The sequence below is a fragment of the Calliphora vicina genome, chromosome 1, assembly GCF_958450345.1.
Source record: "Calliphora vicina chromosome 1, idCalVici1.1, whole genome shotgun sequence".
NCBI classification, from domain to species: domain Eukaryota; kingdom Metazoa; phylum Arthropoda; class Insecta; order Diptera; family Calliphoridae; genus Calliphora; species Calliphora vicina.
Window position 1 is genome coordinate 141,976,951 of NC_088780.1, and position 23,433 is coordinate 142,000,383.

Sequence of the window (23,433 nt, forward strand, 5' to 3'; positions counted from 1 at the left end):
TTTAGGCCTAGTGTCACAATATTCCACCCGGCACTCTTCAAAATTTTAACAAAAATTTGTTTCCATACAACTGATTGTCACTCTAATGCCCATATGTATTTTTTATACGAATTTTAACAATTAACGTTTGCTAATTTTTTTAATTTTGTACTTTCTTTTCCTTTCCAGACTATGCTCCCTCACCATAACACGTCTCACAATATTGACACCATTACCCGGTGACTTAACATCCCTTTCGTTGGCGGTTAAAATGCAAAGTTCCAAACGTACATTGCGTTCACATGAAATACCAATACATGGCGCCAGTCTATTGCAACTAGGCACGACATCAAATACAACATCATCGCTCAGTGGCATGACTGGTACTGGTGGTGGTGGTACGGGCAATTTAGGCATCAACAGCGGTCTGAACATCATGCAACAAGGCAATTCAGCTAATGTCAACGATAGAATGATGAACTCTAGTAGCCAATCAAGTTGTGGAGTCATTGGCAGTGGTGGTAATGCCCAGCAAACAACATCAATGTTGGGTACACCCGGTAATATTGGCAATTCTGGTATTGGCACAACGGGTATGATGATGTCAGGTGGTGGTGTGCCATTGGCCGAAACAGAATTGGATTTGAATTTTAGTTTACAGTATCCGCATTTTATAAAACGTGATGGCAATAGGTGCGTATAAATGCTAATTTATTTATTTTACACATAAGCTTTATCACCACAATTAATACATAGTTGCTTTTATTAACAACATGTTAATGTCATCATTGTTTATGATGCATTCTCCTCGAAACATGTTCATATTCATAGTTGTGCACTAATTTACTAGGAAAATTATGGTTGATACGAGGGTGGGTGAAATTAGTATATTTCAAATAACTGTCTAATTTTATAACACATTAATGGTATACAACAATAAATCAAAATTATAAGGTCACATTCTTTTCGTTCTTTTTATTAAAAAATACAGATTATTGGTACTATTGGGAGAATAATCCATTCCAAAGCGGACATAAAACCACACTTTTCGGATTTCTCATATCCGATTTTAATGTTGGGATCATTGAGTAAAGTACTTGATGCTCAAGCGTTGTTCATATAAGATTCTTTTCATTTCATTTGATTACTGTCAGTTCTATTTGTAAACCAAAATATGAAAAATGTGCATATCTTTATGGTTCCACTTGAGCTAAACGCAACTTTAACCATTGTACAACCGTCACCGAATGATTTACACTGTGTGAAATTTTTTGAGTCATGGAATTTGCAATGACGTATATAAGACCATTGTAAGTTGAACCTACAATTGGTCAAAATCGGAAAAAAAATTTTTAACCCGAATTTTTTTTTCACAAAAAACAAAAATTTAATAAACAAAACAATTTTTTAAAATTTAAATAAAAAAATTGAAAATTTAAAAAAAAAATTGAAAATTTAAAAAAAAATTTTAAATAATTCGAAAAAATATTTTTTTCAAAAAATGAAAAAAACTACTGGAAAAATAAATAAATTTTGTTTACATAAAAATATTTAAAATTTTTATTTTGAAGTATGATTTGGTGAAGGCTATATAAGATTTGTCACAGCCGAATATAGCACTCTACTTGTTATTTTACCCAAAGTCATGCACTTTTTTTTATGGTCCCCCAAAGATTTGGGGCCTTGGTGTCATTTTTGCAAAAAAGTGATCATTTCCTCAGGCTCATATCTTGCAAACAGTTCGCAATTTTGATTTACTTTCTGAGGCAAAGTTAAAGCCCTTGTCATAAACAACAAAAATTGTGAACATATAAAATCAAAATACTTCATCATCAAGATCAAAATCGCAAAAAACTTTAAAAAATTTGAAATAAATTTGTTTAAAGCTGCCTAAAAGTATGCTTTAGTTTATAATAATTTAATAGTTTATGGCCCAAAACTAGGGTTTGGGGTTTCCCGGATAATTTTATTTCCAGGGAATGCAAAATTTAATTTCCCGGGAATCTTTTTGTTCTTTATGACAAGGGCTACAACTTTGCCAATTTTCCAATATATGTTAAGGAACTTTATGGAGTTAATTTTGGAACATTCAACGTAGGCTACCTTTGAGATTTTAAAATAAAAATTTAAAAAAATGGATACAAACTGAATAGTTCTGATATACAGTGAGCCGCAAAAGTGAGTATACACCAAAAATTATTGGATATTTTTTAAGATAATGAAAATTCTAAAATTTATCCATGATTAAAATTTTAAAGTTTCGGTTTGATAGAGATTGGCTTGAATAATATCTTTGGTTGTGAAAAATATAGATTAAAGTCGGACTATAATGATTTTCATGATCTTAAAAAATCAAAAAATTCGCTGCTGTTTACTCACTTTTGAGGCTCACTGTACATACAAGTATGTAAGTTTAAACAAAATTAATTAAAATATTAAAGGCCCAACTCGAAATAATATGAAAGCCCTCAATTAGCCTATAAAAAAACATGATTGTGAGCAAGATATATGCTTTCGAAAATTCAAATTTAAAAATTGCACCTAAAAAATAATCTATTTTAAATTTGAAAATTTTAATTTTTTTGCTCGAAATCCCCGTATTACTCTTTGCTAAAAAAATGTTTTTTAAGGAACTAATAAAGTTTTCATTTTTTTTTGCAAGACATTTCCACATGGATAGCTTAAAAATAGAAAATATCGAACAGGGTTTTCCTGGGTCCTTCCAAACTTAACTTTATATCGAAATTTTCAACTTATCCTATGTATAATACATATTTAAAGTTTCTCCAAATAACTAATTTTAAGCTAGCAAATTATTCCCAAAGTTCAAGAATATGATTATAATTCATATTTATACCTCGTGAATCAGTAACAGATTCAATTTAATATTTGGCACAATTATAGGAAATATAATAAGAAACTGCATACAATATTTTAGAAATTTTGAAATTCCATTGTAAGTTCTAGATTGACCTTGACCTTTAGTAAATAAAGACAGCTTCCGTTACCCTTTAAATACTCTTTCACTTCAACCACCGTTGTCGAAATAATTGCAGTTACCGCTAAATACCGTTGGCGAGATAACCGTAAATGCCCCGTCTATAAATAATTTAAATTATAAAATATACAAAATGTTTATTTCAATAATGGAGTTTATAATTTAGCTATCGCTACCGAAATAACTGCAATTTCCGTTACCGAAATAATACAAGTTAGCTTTATCGTTACCATTCACCGTTTCGAATCGGTAGTGAATCTTAATGATTATTTTAACCCTTTCAGGGTCAAAAATAATTTTGGTCGAGCTAAAAGTATGAACATTTATATTTATGTTAATTGAATACGCTGAATCCGGGAAAAATAAAATTTTTTGTATTTGGTTGCTCCAAAGTCTGTCTGTGTCTGTCTTTTATTTAAAACTATTATACAGTAAAAGCGCATAGAAACCGAGTATGTTATAATGTCGAATATATTCGACAAAACCACTGAAATGGTTAAAATAAAAATCGAGATATATAGTACCATCAAACTGAAATATGAACGAAAAATGAAGAGTGCGACGAAAAATGAATGCACTACGATAACCTGAAGCCTAAGAGATCTAATGTGAAGCCCGGCCAACCAGCCGAATCGACACTAAAAAAGCCATATATCCATGGTGCTTAGGTAATTCTCTGTATTTGGTTGGAGCATTATAAGCTGCTGAAATCTGACCAGACCATTACAGGGAACTTGTACCGATTCGTTTGAAGTGAGCAACACCCAGAATATGTGGCCAGGCAGGAAACCGTAATATTCCATCATGACAACGCTCGGCCACATGTTGCAATACCTATTAAAAAGTATTTAGAATGAAGTGGTTGGAAAGTTTTGCCTCATCCGCCTTTTAGTCCAGACCATGCCCCGTCCGAAATTTCATTGAATTCGATTTGTCAATTATGTAACCTTTCTGTAGCATGGTGTTGTTTCTTTTCAAGAAACCAGATCCAGCCATTTTGTTTGATTAAACTTACAATCCTCGTATTTTTACTGACTTTTGTTTATGAATCATGATGCAAATAGAACAGCGTTACACATAATAACATAAAATTTAATTGACATTTGTTTTAACTCATATCTGGGCTGTTGTCGTTGAAACATTACAGTCACTGGAAATTCTTAAACGAGTTTCATCTCTTAATGTTGAATGTTCCCAATGTAATTATGTACGTCAATTCGTTCGTCATTAGATTGTGCATCAGTGTTATCAATAGACAGTCTAGTTAAAAACACGTTTCATCTTTATTTTTATTTTTTTAACATACAAGGCTAATTGGTAATTTGATTATGTTTCAGCTAAAGAAACAAAAACTAATTACAAACTTCAATGTCTATGGTTTAATTCTTTTTTTTTGTAGTTGAGTTGTTTCAAACAACAACCCGCTAAGAAGGGGATGAATTTTAGATTTTATGCAGACTTGATGATAAATGGATGATACCAAAAAGCCTTTTGTTGAGTTGGTTTACTAAAAGAAAATGTTGGTAATTGGCCAAAGAAAAATTTCAAATCAAAGTAATGGAAGAGTAAGAGAACTGCGAGAGATAAATTTAATTTAGGGTATCTTTGGTAGGCTGTATCCTTAACTTTTTGACATGAAAGTTTAGCTATAGAATTTGATGTGAAGATATGTTGTGTTTCATTTAAAGTTAAATGGAGTTATTTTTTTGCCAGCTGTTTTGTAGGTGACATTAAAGATAATACTTAATAGAGCAAAACCCCCAATCATCATATCAATTTGCAAGTCCAATATATTTAAAACAAACAAATTACTTATTGTATAATAACTAAATAGTTTAGTGTATTCCATTCCCGGGATTTGTTTGGAGGTTTTGCCTCTCTTGGTACTAATAACACATTATTGTTCTTTTACCACTCAAGATCTTGCTTACCATAGTGACAGGATGCCAAATCAGGCCAAAAATAAATGGACACATTAAAAAGTCGTATGAATGGAAGCATCCTCTTTTGTAAATATTCCTTGATGTAAATTTCGGTATTTATAAAGCCCTGTGTAACAAATGATTGGCTTCTTTTGACGTAACTGCATATTTAATAACATTGGAATTAGTTTGACGGCAGACCTTTGATTGTTTGACCAACTTGTTCTAGGACCAAGTTGGATTTTGTTCAAAATATGAATTGCTTTAAAAAGGTAACTTCATAAAAAAAAAATTAAATAGTACTTGAGTTAAAATTTTTAATGTAAAGCGTATGTTAAGGTTTTTTCGATCTCAGTCCCTATGATGCTTTGTTGTCACAAAATTTGACATTTTCGAATCAAAAAAAAACTTTGTTGTTTCTGTTTTTATTTAATTTCAGTCAGAATTTGTCTGTTGTGGTGACAAAAATTCAGTTATTTCAGTAATAATTCATTTATGCCAATTGCTTAGACAAAATTTATGGAAATAGTCCAATCATTAGATTCGAAATAATCTGTTCTAAAATAATTTCCTGGAAATTTCTAAATGAAATTTCATGGGAATTTTCGTGAAATTTTTCCCGAGTAGAACCAGAGTTACTCTGAGTAACTATATAACCAGCTCTTATCATTTTTTCCTTATTAAAAATCTTCTCATTGTTCGTTACATAGATCATTTCTCTTAAAATCGTTATGTTATTTCCAGCATCTTTCAATATCTTTAAGCTTTATTTTATAATGTATAGGTACTATTTCCTTTTTTATATAAAATTTATTTCTTTTTTGGAAAATTCTCCATAAAAACAAATCAATTAAATCAACAAAAATAAAACTGCTACTACCCCAAATGAGTGGTATATGTATTTCCCTAAACGTTTGTGCCAACAACTATAAACAAAAATGTTAAATAAAAAACACAAAAAAAAACTAAATTTAAAATGAAAAAAACTCTAGTACACGTTATGGTTACAATTTGCCTTTCTTCTCCTTTCATCACCCTCCCCACAGACTGGTCATCTTGTTGCAAAGACGCAAAAAATACAAATCACGCACCATATTGGGTTATAAAACTTTAGCTGAAGGCTTCATACGCATGGATGCGGTACTACAGAAATCAATGGATATGACAGTAGAATTGACAGCATCCGGTAAAAACGGTCGTCCTGGTACAACTGTTGCTTGTCTACGTGCCGAACGTGTTTCGTCCATACCAGTTGATCATGACAATAAAAATAACAATAGCGTACTCTTGGCAGGTATGTACAATTATTATAATACGGATTATTGATTTTTTTAATTTTTAATTTAAATTGATGTTTAAAAAAAAATATGAAATGCGCAAAGGAAACATTTGTTATAATGTAGTGTTTAAAAATGAATACTTTTTTCAATTTACTTGTCAAAAACTGTAGTAGCTATCAGTCACTGAAGAAAAGTTTTATAAACTTTTGTTTAATAAATGAACCACATTATGAAATTTTAATGGAAAATGTCATCAACAGAAATCCTGAGAGTTTCCTTAAAATTCTAAATTAATTACTATTTATTTTGTTTAAACTTCAATAGAAATAACATTATATTAAAATGTTTTTGCGGGAATATTTAATTAAGAAAATATGAATAGTAGGAGGGAGGGTTTTTTTATAAATCCTGAATAATTTACAGAAATGCAGTGTTTATTGTTAGCATAATTAAAATCATTTTGTTTCAATACGAAAATAATGACAAAGGTCAGACACAATATGAATGTTACATTTTAACAACAGCCCTTTTTCATGCAACTAGTTATTTATTACTATTATGTCATAAATAATTTCCCCTTAAAACTTTTTTTTACATATCTGCCTGCTACTATGCCAATCAATAAGATTATATTCCTTTCATTTCCAAAAACTACCTTTTTTACAAAATTCTTCGCCATTGTAACCAAAATCGTTACAAATTCTCAAAAGTTTTCCACACTCGTAAACTAACATTAAACTAAAAATAACTGTCAACTACCAACCGCTGCTACTATTTTCAAATAAGCGCTTGCAACGCCGCTAATGCATTCAACTAACCAACTTAAAAACATTTACCTGAATAAATACCATCAAACGAACTTTGCACAAAAGTTGAAAAAAAAAGAAATTCTTTCGAAAAGTATAGGAAAATCAACTAACAAAACACAAATAGAATATAACGATTACAATGTGTTGAATGAATGTTGAATGTACAAGGTGCATGAAATGTATTCACTGGATTTGTGTGGTTACTGAAAGTTACAAACAAGAAACCGCAAAATGAAAAACAATACAATAACAAAGTTAACTTGACTTAACTATATTCATAGACTATCCCAGTAGTTCTAAAAGTAATCAATGTGTCCCTTATAAACTGAAATTTGCATTAATGTCTGGCTACTTGGCTGACTGCAATTTATATATTTTGGGTCATTTGACACTACACTACAAGGGAGAAGTCAATTGGTTACCTTATACATCCCAAGTAATATAGCGTGAAGTCAATTGGCACTTTAGTGTTTCTAAGTAATCTAGAGTTTAGACACTTTAAACATTTACTTTGTAGTGTACTTTAGAAAGTAGTTATTTTACATACCAGCAGTAATATATTGGAGAATCAGTTGTCACTAAGTACGCCTTTGTTTATGACTTAAAACTGCTGGATTTACAATAGAGACGTATTTTTTGAACGCGGTTTTTGTTTTTAAATATCACTTAGAAGGGTACATATTAGGGTGTTCATTCGAGTAATGATCGTTCGATTAATTCGAACAATTTCTTACGAATAATTATTCGAACAATATAAAAATTAAAATTTTCGAGTAGCGAATAATTCGAACAATTTCATGTAGAATAATCGAATAAAACGAATAAATGTTCATACATATTTAAATTTATTAAATTGCTTAAAATTTGTCATAATTCCAAATTTAAATAAGTTATAATGACTTACAAAAATTGTATTGTTTCTGAAACTCGACAAATAACTAAAGTGAGTCTTTCGATCACTGTAGATGAGTGGTCCGATAGCTCCTTCTATAAATATATAAATATTACTGCAAGAAGTTACAATTCTGAAAACAAGACTTTCAAAATGTTTAATTAGGACTTGAACCAATGAAATTAAAAGGTGCGGAATAAAATATTTGTTATTTAGTAAAAATTACTGAATGATTTTAGAATTGATTTCGAAACAGAAATTTTAGGGTCTAAACATGACAGGGCGGCCGTGGTGTGAACATATACTGGCGAAATATTAGCAGAATCGCAATTAATAATCAAAATATTAACTTAGATTAAAGTGATGTTGAAAGTGATGGTGAATGTGATTTTGAAACGGTCGTCGAAAGTGATATTTAGGATGACATTTATAATGATTACTTTAAAATAGACGAAGGCCAAGATCTTACCGTGTACGTAAGTGTTGCAAAACATTTACTTACGTTTTGTTGCAAGAAAAACATGGAGTTCGTCTTATACATGATATTAAACATCGTTGGACATCTTTGTCTAACATGGTAATAAACTTTTTGCGTATTTATAATTGCTTCAATTATGCAATGATATCATACTTTGGACAGATTTGTGTAATTCCTTAAGATCACTAAATTAAGCAAAGATTCGGCAACGTTGATAGAGCTTGCGGGTATAATACAATTTGTTATACATAATTTTGAAAAAGTGAATAATTCATTTACTAAAGAATTTGTTACTCATTTTAAAAACCGAATTTATGAACGACATAAAAAAGTTCTTAATACAGTTGTATTGTACTTGAATTCAAGATCATGTCCATAGCTCCAAAACGGAAACTAAAGTGCTTGCTAGTCAATTGTTTTGTAGATTGTTCGGGAGGGAATCTGATCAGAATATTTCTGATGAAAATTTAATGGTGGACTTTGTTATCGAATGTATTTTTAACATTATCTATATTTAAATTGTTAACTTTAAAGTTATTTATTGTTTTTCTTTAACAATAAAATATGTATTAAAAAACCTACATCAAAACTTCATTCTTTACCTGTTTAAAAAAAATTTAATTATTCGAATAATTCGATAAATTTTAAACGTGTTATCGAATTATTCGACCAAGTTAAAATCTCTTATTCGAATTATTCGTTTTATTCGAACAAAAGAAAAATCGAATAATTTGAATACCATAGTACATATCTTTCATTTATTCTCACTTAGTTATTGAACTAATGTTCAATTGTAAACAATAAAGTTTTTTTTGGTTCGAAAATGTCGAATTTTGTACTAACGAATCATTTATGCACCGAATCATTACTTGGGAACCACTGACTTGAAAATGACGTTGAAAATAATTTTGTATTCTAGTTATTTTATTTACGCCAAGTAATCTAGAGTCGGTAACTTTTTTTCGTAGTCCGGTATCAAGGATATTTGACAGACCTATTCTAGCTGGTATATGGAAGATTGTTGCCATTAACGTAAGCACAAAATAGTCGGAGGAAGGTTTGTTTACAAGCAATCGTTTGTTGGACTGTCTAGGAGGTGTCTTTTAAACTGACTATATGAATCACATGTGTTGAATACTTTGGACCAGCTATTAAACAGTTCCTTTGTAATCTATATAGGGTCAGTCTTACTAATGGAGACCCTAAATGATAGGTACAATAACTAGTTTACGACAGTTAACCAGAACTGCTGGGATAATTCCAAATTTATATGAAAAGTTGATGAAAAAAAATGTTCACGTCACAGTGGGACCGAATTGGTTTAATCACAGATGGCCCAAGGTTTGCAACATCGGTCTTGGAACTTAATCGAGTATGCATGATTGTTCTTTATCTTTCTTCATATTTGCAAAAGTTAAAAAATCAGATATGTTTTTCACATATGAGATGGTCAAGTTTAGCACAATTTCTGCCTAAAACTTATACTTACCTAAAAGAAATATTCTGAAAGTCCAACGCTTTTTCTATTGGTTGTTCAAAGTTTAAATGAAATATGATCTGCAGTTGAGAAGTTATTTATTTCTTACGATTTACTTTGAGCCACTGTGCTCTTTTTTTTCATCTAAAACAGACATGCGCAAAAAATAATTTTCTCACCAATACACTTACTCTCACCAACACATTCAATTCTTTATATTATTCAGTGCGCCTACAAACAAAAAAATACAAAAACTGAAATAATAAAGAAAAAGTCATACACCAGTGCTCATGCGTATTCCTAGTTGTTTCGTTGAGTGGACAACGACTACTAACATGTAAGAGCATAAGAATACGTGTGATTTGATTTTCCACAATTGTGGTATGGGCTGCGCATGTCTGATCTAAAACAATAATCAAAACTGTTAATTCAAATAATATGCTTGAAAGCTGTTTAAAATTTTGTGGTGAAAGATGAATTTTTTTGGCGGCTTTTCTGTAAATGATAAGTGATCTTGTTTTTTTTTTTTTTGTTTTAAAAACAAACACAAACTGCAAAGCGTTTTGCTTGTCTGCAGTTACACCCAGAGTCTCTGGCGGGAATCGAACCCGCAACCCTCAGATTAATAGTTCAGCACACTATCGACTGGTCTATCGGGGAACCCAAGTATAACAAGATTTTATTGTAAACTAGTTGACCGCCCCGGCTTCGCCCGGTAGCATTTACTAATGTTAGTTCGTCAAGTTTCTCCAACTCCAAGTTGACTGGACTCAAAAAAGCCAATTTTAGTCGTAATTTTTCTTTACAAACCATCTCTAGATCTCTGTGACTTCTCAAACCGACTTTGAACAGTTCGACGGAAGTAGTTTTGGGTTTTTTCTTGACAAATTCCATGAGAATTCCCTGGAATGAACATTATTTATTGTTTTTCCGGCAATGGAAAAAGACCGGGAAATATAGGTTCCCTACTGTCACGGCTATTTGGGAAGGCATGGGATTGGGGTTCGTAATTCATTCCCGGGAAATTATAAAGAAATTGGTTTATTCCCGAGAACAAGTGAAGATTTCATAAACTTTTGCTTGTATTTTAACAGATATTTTTAGTTGTCCAATGTTGGTCCAACAATTTTTAATGATTTATAATACGAGTATTTGAACATGCTTCTCACACTCGTAGTTTTATTACTTTTATTGGAATATTTAAGAGGACCGACTTATTTGAATATTTGTTTATTATCATTACTATCTCTAAATATGTATATTCTTAGACGTTGTAATGTTAAGCTCTTTAATAATCCCTTTAAGAACTTAAAATTTCAATTTGTATGTATTTATAATCCATTGATTCAGTCGTAGAGGCTGAACTGGGTGAACAATTTTAGTTGGGGTGACATAAATTCGTTGCTAGAATCAAAAAATCTAAAAATATTATTGAATTATTTTATTGGTGATAAATCAATGTACCTAACTGTAATTTTAAAATGAAGACTTATAAAGAAATTTCGAAATATGCCAACAAACATTTTCCGGGAATTTCTAAATATAGTATATTCCCGAGAATTCTCGTGAAAATTTTCCGGAGGAGGAACCGTTTATGAATTGGTAACAAACAAATTCTCAAAGGTTTTAAATTTCACATTTTAATACAATTTGAAAAATTACATTTTCATAATTTGGCATCAAATCTTTTTCATCTTTTTCAAACCTAAAATTAAAAATTTTAATTTTTCAATTAACTTTTGAAAAAAATTGTTTTCTCGATTGCTCTTTTCCTGAGAAGGCAATTCAGATCATTCTATAAAGTGTGTAGTTTGAGAAATGTGAAATAATTGTCAATTTAAAATCGCACCTGAATGTTAACTGGGTAAATAAGTCAACTAAAAATTATTAGTTGACTTATTTAGAAAATATAAGATAATTTTCTGAATACATAAAATTTTTATTAAACAAAAGACCATTGAACCTTTTCAATAGCCATGTCTACTTAATGAAAAATTTAATTCATCACTTAAATTTATTCAACTTCGAAACAATTTGTCAAGAAATTTAAATTTTGGAATTGGGCCAATATGATCAATCTGAAACATCAATAAAGTGTCCGCCAGCTGATTTCTAATGGGCGTGACAAAGTAAAAGTATTTGAAATAAATAAGAAATTAACCCAATTTTCACAGAATTTATAATACAAATAAATGATTTCTCTGTTTGAAAGAATTTGTTTTGTGTAAGTTTTTCTAAAAAGACCTGTTAAAGGGAATTTATATTGAATGTCTTCACAGCACTTTAAAGATTTGTTTTGTGTAAGTTTTTCTAAAAAGACCTGTTAAAGGGAATTTATATTGACTAGTTTCAATTAGTTAAAGATGAGATCACGTGTAGCTAATAGTTTGTAGGTGTAAATTGATTATAACAATTGATATTTGAACATTAAATGACCGTGATAAAAGTAATTTTAATGACAATCCAAATATAGACAATAAACTAGACGTAGTTTTTTTTTTATATACCCATTTAATTAATTTTTGATTTAACGTTTAAAAACTGATTTGTTTTTCGTATTCCTTCCAAATAATCCACTTAATATATTTTCGTATTATAAATAATTTCCAAATACTTGAGGTTGTTGCAATGGTTTGAGGGTACTTTGACGTCAAACGCGCAACAAAATAGCCATCAATAACCAATATAAAAACAAATATAAACAGAAAAAATAAAACAAAAAAACCCATATAGAAAATTTCTGAAATAATACATTTTTAATACGTTTAATATGTTTGCTGCAATGTTTTCCATTATAAACATCTAAAAAGTCAACCATCAAAAAGAAATAGAAAAATATTTTTCATTCCTAAAATAAACGGACAAAGAATCTAAAACGATTTATACACGCCCGCAAAACAAATTGAAAACTAAAAAAAAAAATATACTTTTGGAATGAGACGAGTAAATGAAACAGATGTTTTCATTCACATCAATTTTCATTCATTGTAATGTTAAATTCTGGAGAATAATAAGCCTCTGCAACAAAAAAAAAAAATATACATGAAGAAGTCAGGAAGATATTTTCAGAGTGTAGTACACAGTGAAAATGATGTAGTGGTATTTAATATGATAATGTGTGTAATAACACTGGCGGTATGTGCCAGCTCTACTCTAGCAGTTGAAAATTATCTTAAGCATTTTTCACACTTTCTATCCCATTTTTCTATGTTATTTTTATATTTTCTTTATTTCTGTTTAAATGCCAAAGAAAAATAAATCTGTTCTTATGTTTCTATGTGAACTTTCTAAAAATAGATTTTTTTTTTTTTTGGTTTTCTGGATTTTCTTTTTACATAAATACATATGTATGCATTCTTAAGTAGTTTTGTAGATACAGTTCACCCTTTTTATATTAAGTATTTGGACAAATTCCTACAACTACACAGAGAAAACAGGTTCGTAGTATCAACCGAATTTGTTACCAATCGAATGATTCGGTTGCACACATAAAATGTATCGGTTCTATAAACAGAAAGTCTGTTGATGGAGAAGAATTTCGGTTAAAGCAACCAAACTTTTGTTACTCCTTCTAAAATTGTGCAGCCACTGCTGTAAAATTCGGTCACTAAGGCAGAATCATTCGATTGGCTACATCTAATCGGTTGCTACTACTAATCAGTTTTCTCTGTGTTAATTCGTTTAAGTGATTAACCCCCAGTAATACGAAGTCTGGTTATGTGTTAACTAATAGTTGTACTGTCAGTTTTCATACAAAAATAATTTTAACCAACAGTATAACTATTAGTTAACACATAACCAGACTTCGTGTTAATGTTTGTAAAGGATATATTTATGTATACAGTTGTACAAAAAATGGGAGGTATCGCAATCTGGAGTTTCATAGTTTGTTTTTATACCCGTTATCTTGTGTGGTAATGTAATTTCCGCTATATTAATTTGTTATACTATAACTTCCTTATTCAAGATTGGTACATTACGATCGATTATCACATTATTAAATATATTTAAAAATATCAATTGTTCTCCAATGTCTCCCTTTCGAAAGGTAAAGAGTCGTAATAAACCCTATTTTTATCAAATCAAATTGTTCAACAATAATAGTGTTCATTTGAATAAATATTCTATAAATATTGTGCTATTTTTTCGGAGTAGAGAAATTGAAGATTTCCTGATGCATCTTATTCAGAATCAGTGACAGGATTGCCAGTTACCTTTCTTCGTTGTTCCCAAACAAAATGAAAAATATTTCCAAAAGTTCACAAATATATTAGGTGTATGACTTAAAAATGCGGTATTTTTTAAAATTTTTAACTCTTTTTGAAGCATTTGTACAATATAAATTTATTCAAAGTATTGGCCATTGCTATGATTTTTTGCCATTTTTCTGGCAACATATGTATTCTGGGCCAAGACAACTCCTCATCTTTTCAGTCCAAGAACGAATTAAGCCTATTTCGGATATTCTGTTCTGAAGTGAAGCGTATCCCAGAGAAAGCGTTCTGCATCGATCGAAACAAAAAGTGGTCGGAGGGTTCAAGGTCTGGACTATAAGGCGGGTGAGGCAAAACTTCCCAACATATGGCCTACCGTTGTCATAGAATATTACGGTATCATGTCTGGCCGCATATTCTGGGCTTTTTCGGCCAATTGTCGCTTCAAAGGAATACGTTGCGTACGGTACAGGTTCCCTGTGATGGTCTGGCCAGATTTTAGCAGCTCATAATAGATAGGACTCTTTTGGTGCATATCGTTACCTTAGCGCCATGGATATTTGGCTTTGGTGTCAATTCGGCTGGTTGACCGAGCTTCACATACGATCTCTTACGCTTCGGGTTATCGTAATTGATCCATTTTTCACCGCAAGTAATGATTCGGTGCAAAAATGATTTTCTTTTATAACGTTTAAGCTGCATTTCAGACATACAAAGTCATCTTTCAAGGACTCTCAACTTCAATTCCCTGCCTTTGGATGAATCCTGATGCTTGCAAACGTTTTGTAATTGCTGATTGAGTTAGGTATGGTAAGGTTTCCAGGCAGCCGCGAAGTGAAGAAAAAAAGAGCAGCTCACGTGGGTTCAAGCAGCACCTATTGGGACAGATAGAAATGAAAAGTTAAGAGGAAGATGTCCGAAGAAAGAGAGAGGGAGCAGATTTTTAAAATTGCGTACCAATGAGTTGTGTGGTCTTTTTAACCAATTACTAATCTTTATAAAGGCATTAATGTCCTCTAGTCTGATATTCGAGAGCTCAGAAAGACTGTTTAGGGAACGATGTCCCACACGCAGAGAAAAAATATAGTTGGGCATGGTTACTGTAACCATTTCAATATTGTTACAAGTTGTTTAACTATATTATAGTCACAGTAACCATTTACATGATTGTGGTAACCATAATATGGTTAATTTACGATTCACATGATTGTATCAACCATATATATATGTTTACAGTAAACAAATATATGTTTGTGACAATCATTCATATGAGTGCAGAAACCCAGAATGCGTAGATCTCCTAATGCCGGACAGTGACAAAGAAGATGAAAAATGATCTCATTCTCCTCCTCGTTTTGACAACTTCTGCAGAAGTCGTTGTAGGTCAAGCTTAGTCTCCTCGCGTCGTTGCCAAAAGTGCAGTGTCAGGTTATGACTGACATTACACCACTGAATTGTGAGCGTGTCAAGTCACGAAGATATGTTGTTTGTCCACGATTTATTCGGGGCCTTATCGTTCTGGTTATGGTGCATGTGGGTTCACAACCCCATCTCGTCTGAGCGAGCTCATAGTATAAGTTACTAATTTGTAGCTTGCGTTTTGATAACGGAATCCCACATAGGATATCTACATGTGTCTCTGTCAAGTAGCATGGCGCCTTTTTTCTCGCAGTTGCCCGTAGTATCTCCGTGTCCCCGTACCCACTTGAGTAAGACTGTTGAAGTAGCTCCCAATGATTTTACAAGCTCTTGTTGAGTTTGACAACAATCTTCATGGAGTAATAGCTCCAATTGTTGGTCTTCAAACTTTTTTGGCTGACCTGGGCACCTTTGTCTTCCGTGTCAAAATCATAACTTCCGAACCGCACAAACCATCTCTCGCTCGTTGAAACCGATTAAACACATTCACTGTAGATTACGGCGAGTAATCGGAGAGCTTCAGCGTCACTTTTTTTCAAATTAAAGAAGTAAAGCAAAACTTCCTGCATATGACGCTTTGTTGGCACAAAATTCGACATTTTCGAAGCAAAAAAAAAACGTTGTTGTTCAATAACTAATTGAGAATAAATTACAGATATGTACCCTTCAATATGACATATAAATTATTAAAAACAAATATATACAATAAAATACAAACTAAAGCGAATTTCGAAATTTTTGAGAACTTAATTTCTAATTTCATATTATTTTAAAAAATCAAAATCGATTTTGACTTTGCGAAATGTTAGGAATCAAAAAAAAACATTATTTTGGGGATATCTTATCAATCTACACTAATTATCTTGTTTATATTATAGTACAGTATTGCTTTATTTTATAGTACAGTGTAAATATTCCGTGTAAATATTTTTGCAAATCTTCAATGGAAAAGCTAAAACAAGTATTTCAAAATATCAGGCAAATGAATAGACTAATTGTTTTCCATACACGAAATATCTGAAATAGTGCTCCACTCAAAATGTTTAATTAAAAATATTACAAAATATAATAGCTCTTATTCATTCCTTTGGTGCCAGCGGCCAGTCAGCCCAACTTCGTGTTACAATTTATTTCTCACAGCAACTGTTGCAGAGTGAAAAATATGTATAATTAAGTGTAAAATTTAGCGCTTTTTTTAAGTGTCTAAATTTTAAAATTTCATTCATGTTTTTAGATTTGTTTGTGAAGTATTTACGTGCGTGCAGGAATATACGAAATTTTACACTTTTTTGTGCTCATAATTATCCTCAAAACTGAAATGCTCTGTATAAATTTTAGATACAAATTGTATATATGTGGAGTTTTATAAGTGTGTTCGTTCATATTGGCCCATTAATGTTAAGTGTATGTGAGTTTGAGTGGTACTACACAGTCAATTTTGGGAGTTTTCTTTTTGCTTATTTATTACACGTTGACAAGTAGCAAAAGATTCGTTTAGATAATTTTCGTAATTATGATGTGTTTTTATTTCGGTTTTATAGGTAGGTTGTGGTATGTCTAGCTGTTTATCTGCCTAACTGCCTGTTTGGCTGTCTCTTAGTCTCATGTTGGTAACAAAATAGGAAGTGTTTAGATTTTGAAATACCATGACTCATTTAGTAAAAAAAAGATTTTATTTTTAATTTTTTACAAATTACAAAAATTTTTTTTTGGTTAAGGAAGTGTATAGTTTTCGGGATATGATGCAATACAAGAAGCAATAAATTGTTATATGTAATAATTATCAATTTTATTACATTATTATATGAAATTGTGTAATAATTTGTTTTTATTGAATCATTGATACGAGAGGATTTACAAAATGTTTTATTACTTTTCATATCATCATGATGATGAGAGTATTTCCAAGATTGCAGTTGTTTGCAATAAACATAAATAAATAAAGTAAATTGATTTGTCCACTGATAGTATTTCACTTTCAACGATATTTTTTAACACAATCCTTAAAATCAAATTCGGAAGTTAATTCAAACGTCTGCAATATTATCAAGACCACACAATCTAAAGACCTTTAAATTAACCTTTTGACCAGAAGCGGTACTACTGACGTATGTAACCGAATGAAATTCAGCAATGGGACCATATTGGATTGTTTAAATAGACTAGGACCCTTCTTCGACAATGGCTTTAATGATGCAATCACGGATGTTGGGATACAATTCCTTCAGGATAACCCATTTGAGATCTTCACTGATAGCTCGAAATCGAAGGTGGGTGTGGGTGACGCTTTTATATTGCTCAGTTACGCGTGTATCTTTGAGACTACCGGATCTGTGTAGCGTTCTCCAGCCCAAAATCTCTGCCTTGGGTAGACTACATTGATTCGGATTTACACTGATAGTCATGCCCCCAAAGTCTTATACGGAAAATGCTGGGCATCATTCAACGAGATGTCGGGACATTCTTAAGTTGAACTTTTTTGAGTACCGTACACCAAAATGTTCCTGGAAATTGGATTGCGGATTCATTGATCTAAGCAGGACCATCACTCTTGGAAATTAGATTAACCAATTGATTGGTGTACCGCTCTAATCGTGCAAACAATGGTTTCAGAGTTGACTAGAAACTAGATGGTCACTTGAGACCACTTGTGCGACGACAAGAGCTAAACGATCTAACATATGGAGTGATCGACTACGGAATTTGGTGGCAGTGATCACGTTTCACCGTCTAATATATCTCCCATATATAGACTTCTGTATTAGTTATTCTGATGAAAACAGTGAAGTACCTACTCCACCACTACCCGGACCTGGCTGACCGCAAAATTTTATTGAGAATTGGTTAGATATGGGTATTACAATGGGCCCATGGAAGACGCATTGTTTAATCTAAAATATCCTTAGTTTTGATATCATTGTCTATATCAGGCCTTGGAGAAGCTTACACTAAACTATAATGATCGTGATTAAAGTATGGTCAATAAGTAAACATGGCAGAAATCTACAGTCGGCAGAACAACCGACATTCTATGGGGAAACTCAGAAAATGCAAACAAGATTCTGAACCTAAATAAACCAACACTCAGCAGTCTGGTAAATGTATTAACTGGAAATACAGAGCTAATGTCTCAACTAGCTCGCATGGATATATCTAACGATACTATCTGTAGAGCGTGTAAAGAGGAGGTACATACATTATATATGTCAACACTTTCATAGGGACACTATGCCAAACTTGGAATATATTACGAATACAAACTCATAAATCACTGAGAAACTATATCGAGGGGACTAAGTTTTTAATTTTGCCGATTCCTATTTCAATAGACCGAAATACCCGAAATGAATATGGGAAATTTAAGTGCTCCTCCTCTACGCGACATAACCTAAACAATAATGTAGCTTAAATTTAATGTGAATACACACACTTCTAATATTTCCTAAACCAAGGGAAACTCAAATCAATCACACTTAAACAAAGCACATTAATAACACCTTGACAACGCCTCTAAGAGACAACAACCTGACCGAAGTCATCCAAAAGTATTTCAAGGCGTTGCAAAGAAAAACAAACAAAACACTTAAATATTTTTATATATTTTTGCAACATAAAAATAAAAAAAAAACCAATACATAGTTTGAACATAATAAAAAAAATCTCTTAAAAGAAATAGAATCAATAGATACACTTCTACCTAAATACACAACTAAGTAAGTACATGTCACTCTCACTCGTACTCTTAATATGACAGAGAATTGATGTTACCGAGTACGTGTACGACAGCGTCACAGTGTGATAATCATACTATGATGGCGATGGTGATGAAGAAAAGCAATGCTTGCTGCCTTCCTGCCTGTTATGTCTTTTCTTGACACAATTTACGCATTTTGTCATTAAACACTTGACGAAGGAATATGATGACAATGACTAAAAGAATAAAACAAGAACAATGATGATGAGTGCTTTTAACTACATTTCTTGTATGTATGAATGAATGTATCTGGTGGGTTTAGCAATAGATACTTAGGTGTGTTTGGGATTGACAACAACTAGGTACGATTTTTTTCTCCTCTCGAAGAAGTATTTTAGTTACAAATAACCTTAAAGAATGAAACATAAAAGAAAAAATATTAGAATATATTTTCAATGAGAAACTTATGTATTTCTATGTTAATGTTGAGAATCCTTCTTAAGTTTTTTTTTGAATATAGTAAGATGATCCTAATATGAGTGAAAGAATATATGCAGTTTTTGTTGAAACTTGACCTATTATTTTGAAGAATTGAGAGATTTAATAACAATAAGCTACAAAGTAAAAATAGCACATAAGTATTTGTCAATTGAATTATTACACACTAGAACAGTGGTCGGTATAAAGAGTACATGGGTTTCAATAGCATGTTATTCTCTTTGTAACACGTTAAGCTCTGGATTGTAAATTGTTTGTTTCTTATTTGATTTGTTTTGCTGAACTTTGTTGACATTATGTTCGCATTTTGGTGGCTATGTGGGCCGATCACTGCTTCAGAACCGCTTCAAAGATTCCTCAGAAATTTAAAGAGAACCTGAGAAATGCAAAACTTATTTGAGGAGTTTTATTTTTCCCGTCAGAAAAAAACTCATTTTTTCCCTTCATAAAATAAAACTCATTTTAAATTGACACAGTGGTATTTTTTGTTTGGCAAAAAGTCTATTTTTTTACAATTATTTTTTAGAAATCTAATGATGCAATTCTGTAGAGAAATATTTTATTAGTAGAAAACCATGATTTGTTTTCGAAAAAAATAAAATTTTGTATAAAAAAGAGTGTGGTAAAGTTATCTAAATATTATACAACGAAAACTGATGAAAATTTTACTACATTTCCGTTGTTTATACAATAAATATGCTTCAACTACCAATAGTTTTAGAGCATTTTTATTAACATATAGTACATATTTTGAATTTAATAGGAAAGAAAAAATATTTAAATATTTAGCATTTGTAGTTTTCATTAGAAAAAAAAATAAGCTAGCTCGGTCTACCTCCGTGTTAGTACTACTACTAAATGAAAGTTTGGAATATTTTCTTTCATTTTATGTAAAAAATTTCTGTGACTTTTTGCGATCGCCGAATAAACTTATAAATTTTTTGATAAAACTCACGTATTTTTTATGAATATTTTCAACAAATTGCAATGCATATTTACAATAAAAGGTTTTGCATATGGGGGATAGGAGCAATTATGCTCCTATCCTTATGAAACTTAACAGATAGATTTGGGTTTATATAAATATTGCTTATGTCGAATTTCATCACGATACTATTATTTTTATGTGAGTTTTGAACGATAGACTTGCAAATAGACTTTTGAACTATTTTCAGAAAGGGACCTATATGTGGACTAGGTTCAAATATGGACCGATTTTCTTCATACTTTGTAGTATGATATCTGGGCACTTGGAACTAGCATATGTAAAATTTAAATAAGATCGCTGCATTATTTAAGAATTTATGACTGATGCAACGTTATTTTGGAAGGACCCTTGTAGGGGAGGTACCCCTAGGGACTATCCGATATGAACCATTTTTAATTTTTAGCTTTTCTATATGATACTAGCCAAGTGTACCAAATTTTATTATCATAGGAGCACTCCTTCTACTTTTTGCAAACAAATTTATGAAACCGTACCACTGTGCGCCGGTCAGATCATTACAATTTGTAAAGCACCTTGCATTGCAATTGAATAAATTGTCGCTAAAATAAAAACAAGTGGGATTTTAATTTGTTATTGTTTGATTCCTATTAATAAATTGTTGTTGTTTTTTTTTCTTAAACAAATTAATTACTACACACACATTATATCAGATAGACTCAATAAAGAAAAATACTGAAAAAAGTAGAAAATATATATAAAGAGTTTTATTTTCTGACTGGACAAATAAAACTCCTCAAACAACTTTGATTTTATGACGAAAAAAATAAAATTCCTCAAATGAGTTTTTTTATGGAGACTATTTAAAACTCTTTTCTTAAGAGTTTAATGCGAACTTTTATTTTTACGTTGAAAAATAACTATTTACTGTGGAGTTCAAATAATCAATAATCATAATAGATTCTGAAAGACCACGTCAATACGAATCTATTGGTATATAACCAGCGTTGCCGCTTTGGTCCAATTGGACCAAAATTGGTAGTTTGAAGTTAACAAATTGACTTTTGGTAGTTTGGTTGGTTTGTTCCGATATTTGTCGTATTTTGGTACGATATTTATTTAATTAATATAATAACGAAAAAACTACTTATGTTAAGCCAAAATAATAAAACTACATATTTGCAAAATATGAAGATAGCATTTTCTAAAATATTTAGTTTAGTCAGGTAAATGTGTATTTATTTAGTAGGGTTGAGTTCAAAAAATGCCAAAGGGCTCTCAAAACTTTTATTTTCTAATAATATGTGTTAAACTCTGCTTCAATATCATTCTTCCTCTGGATAATTTTATAGCAGCAATAATATAATTTTAAGTTAACTATTAATTTTGAAACGAATTCATATAGAATTTATCAAATATTTTAAATTTGGTAGGTTTTGGTAGGCTTTGGTAGTTTTAAATTAGAAATTTGGTAGGAAAAATATTTTATGAGTGGCAACGCTGTATATAACAGTATAGGTCTCTGTTGACTCTAACATAGAGAGTTTTTGATTTAAAATTTTCTGTATTTTAAATCAAAAATTATTTTATATGAACATAGTTTTGAAAACAAATAAGATTAAAACTGTTTCCAATTTGGTTAATTTAAAATTTCTTTAATTAGGATTTCTTAAAGTCATTTTACTTGTGCAGCATGTGATGAGTGTAGAAATTCAGAAATTCACATGAAGATTGTTTTTTTTTATTACTTTGTTTTTATTTTATTATACTTTTTCTTTTTAAATTAAGAGATTGTTTGTTCTTTATGTTATATTTTTTTTAATATACTTTTTATCTCGCACAAGGACAAATTACTTAATATCTTTTACTTGTACTCACATGGTTGTGCTTTCGTTCATAGTACTCCTTGGTTGCATTCAATGTCAAGAAATGCTTTATATAGAAAATATAATTGTGTTCCACAGCAACAGGAATATTATAAATGTAGTTTTAACATATTTTAATTAAAATTGTTACATTGCTTGAACATAGTTAAGATACTAGCATAGAAACTGAATGTGCAAAGTTTTATTAATATGTGTAAAGATTTAATTACTTCTTATACATTCAAAAAAATTAAACAAAAGTCTAATATTGCAACCACTTCTTATTATAATAAACTAAACATACATATTTATTTATTTATCTCATAATATTTCAAAGTCCATAAATCATTGAAAAATTTTATATGACACGCGCCCCCACTTTTATTTTATTTTCTTACAAATGACTCACACTTTTCCTTTTGGTATGGAACAAACTGAAAATGTTATTCGTACTACTTCCGAAATAGTCTACCGGAACAAAGTGTTATTGCATTATTTTCTTAACAAATAAACAGTAACAAGGGATTATTAGCCAAAAATAAACAATATACCCAATACGATTAGTCATCAGACTTGTATCTCGTAATTGTAAATTCATTGGTTTATTTTTATACACAGTTTGAACATCCGAATTTCCAAGAAATTTTACGAAACAAACGCAAAAATTAAAAAAAAAAATAAGATTATCATGAATTTTCCCATGACTTACTCAATAGAAATTTTCTTAAATCTATATCTACAGATATATTCTATTTTATAATGAAGAATTTGTATAAACAAATAAACAAACTTGCAAACATATAAACACGTGTGTGTATAGTTAGATATATGTATATGTATCTAGAAAATATTCACATCTATAAACATTTTCGTACTTTTGTCCATTTTTCTTAAATCTTCTTAATACGTATTACGACGCATTTATGTGTAGTTGTTTGTACTACAGAGTAGCGAAAAATTGT

The 23,433-nt window shown here is 30.8% G+C and overlaps 1 protein-coding gene across 3 annotated transcripts in view; it reads left to right on the top strand.

The window, feature by feature from the left end:
- The window catches only part of KrT95D (phosphofurin acidic cluster sorting protein KrT95D), a 168,716-nt gene that overhangs the window by 99,528 nt on the left and 45,755 nt on the right, over nucleotides 1–23,433 (top strand). For 2 of the 3 annotated variants that reach the window (XM_065516005.1, XM_065516006.1), the window contains exons 2-3: nucleotides 169–672; nucleotides 5,946–6,193. In XM_065516005.1, coding sequence (XP_065372077.1) covers nucleotides 169–672; nucleotides 5,946–6,193 — 752 coding nt within the window. Of the gene's footprint in view, nucleotides 1–168; nucleotides 673–5,891; nucleotides 6,194–23,433 lie in introns of all 3 variants that reach the window. The other variant, XM_065516007.1, reaches the window with a different exon arrangement.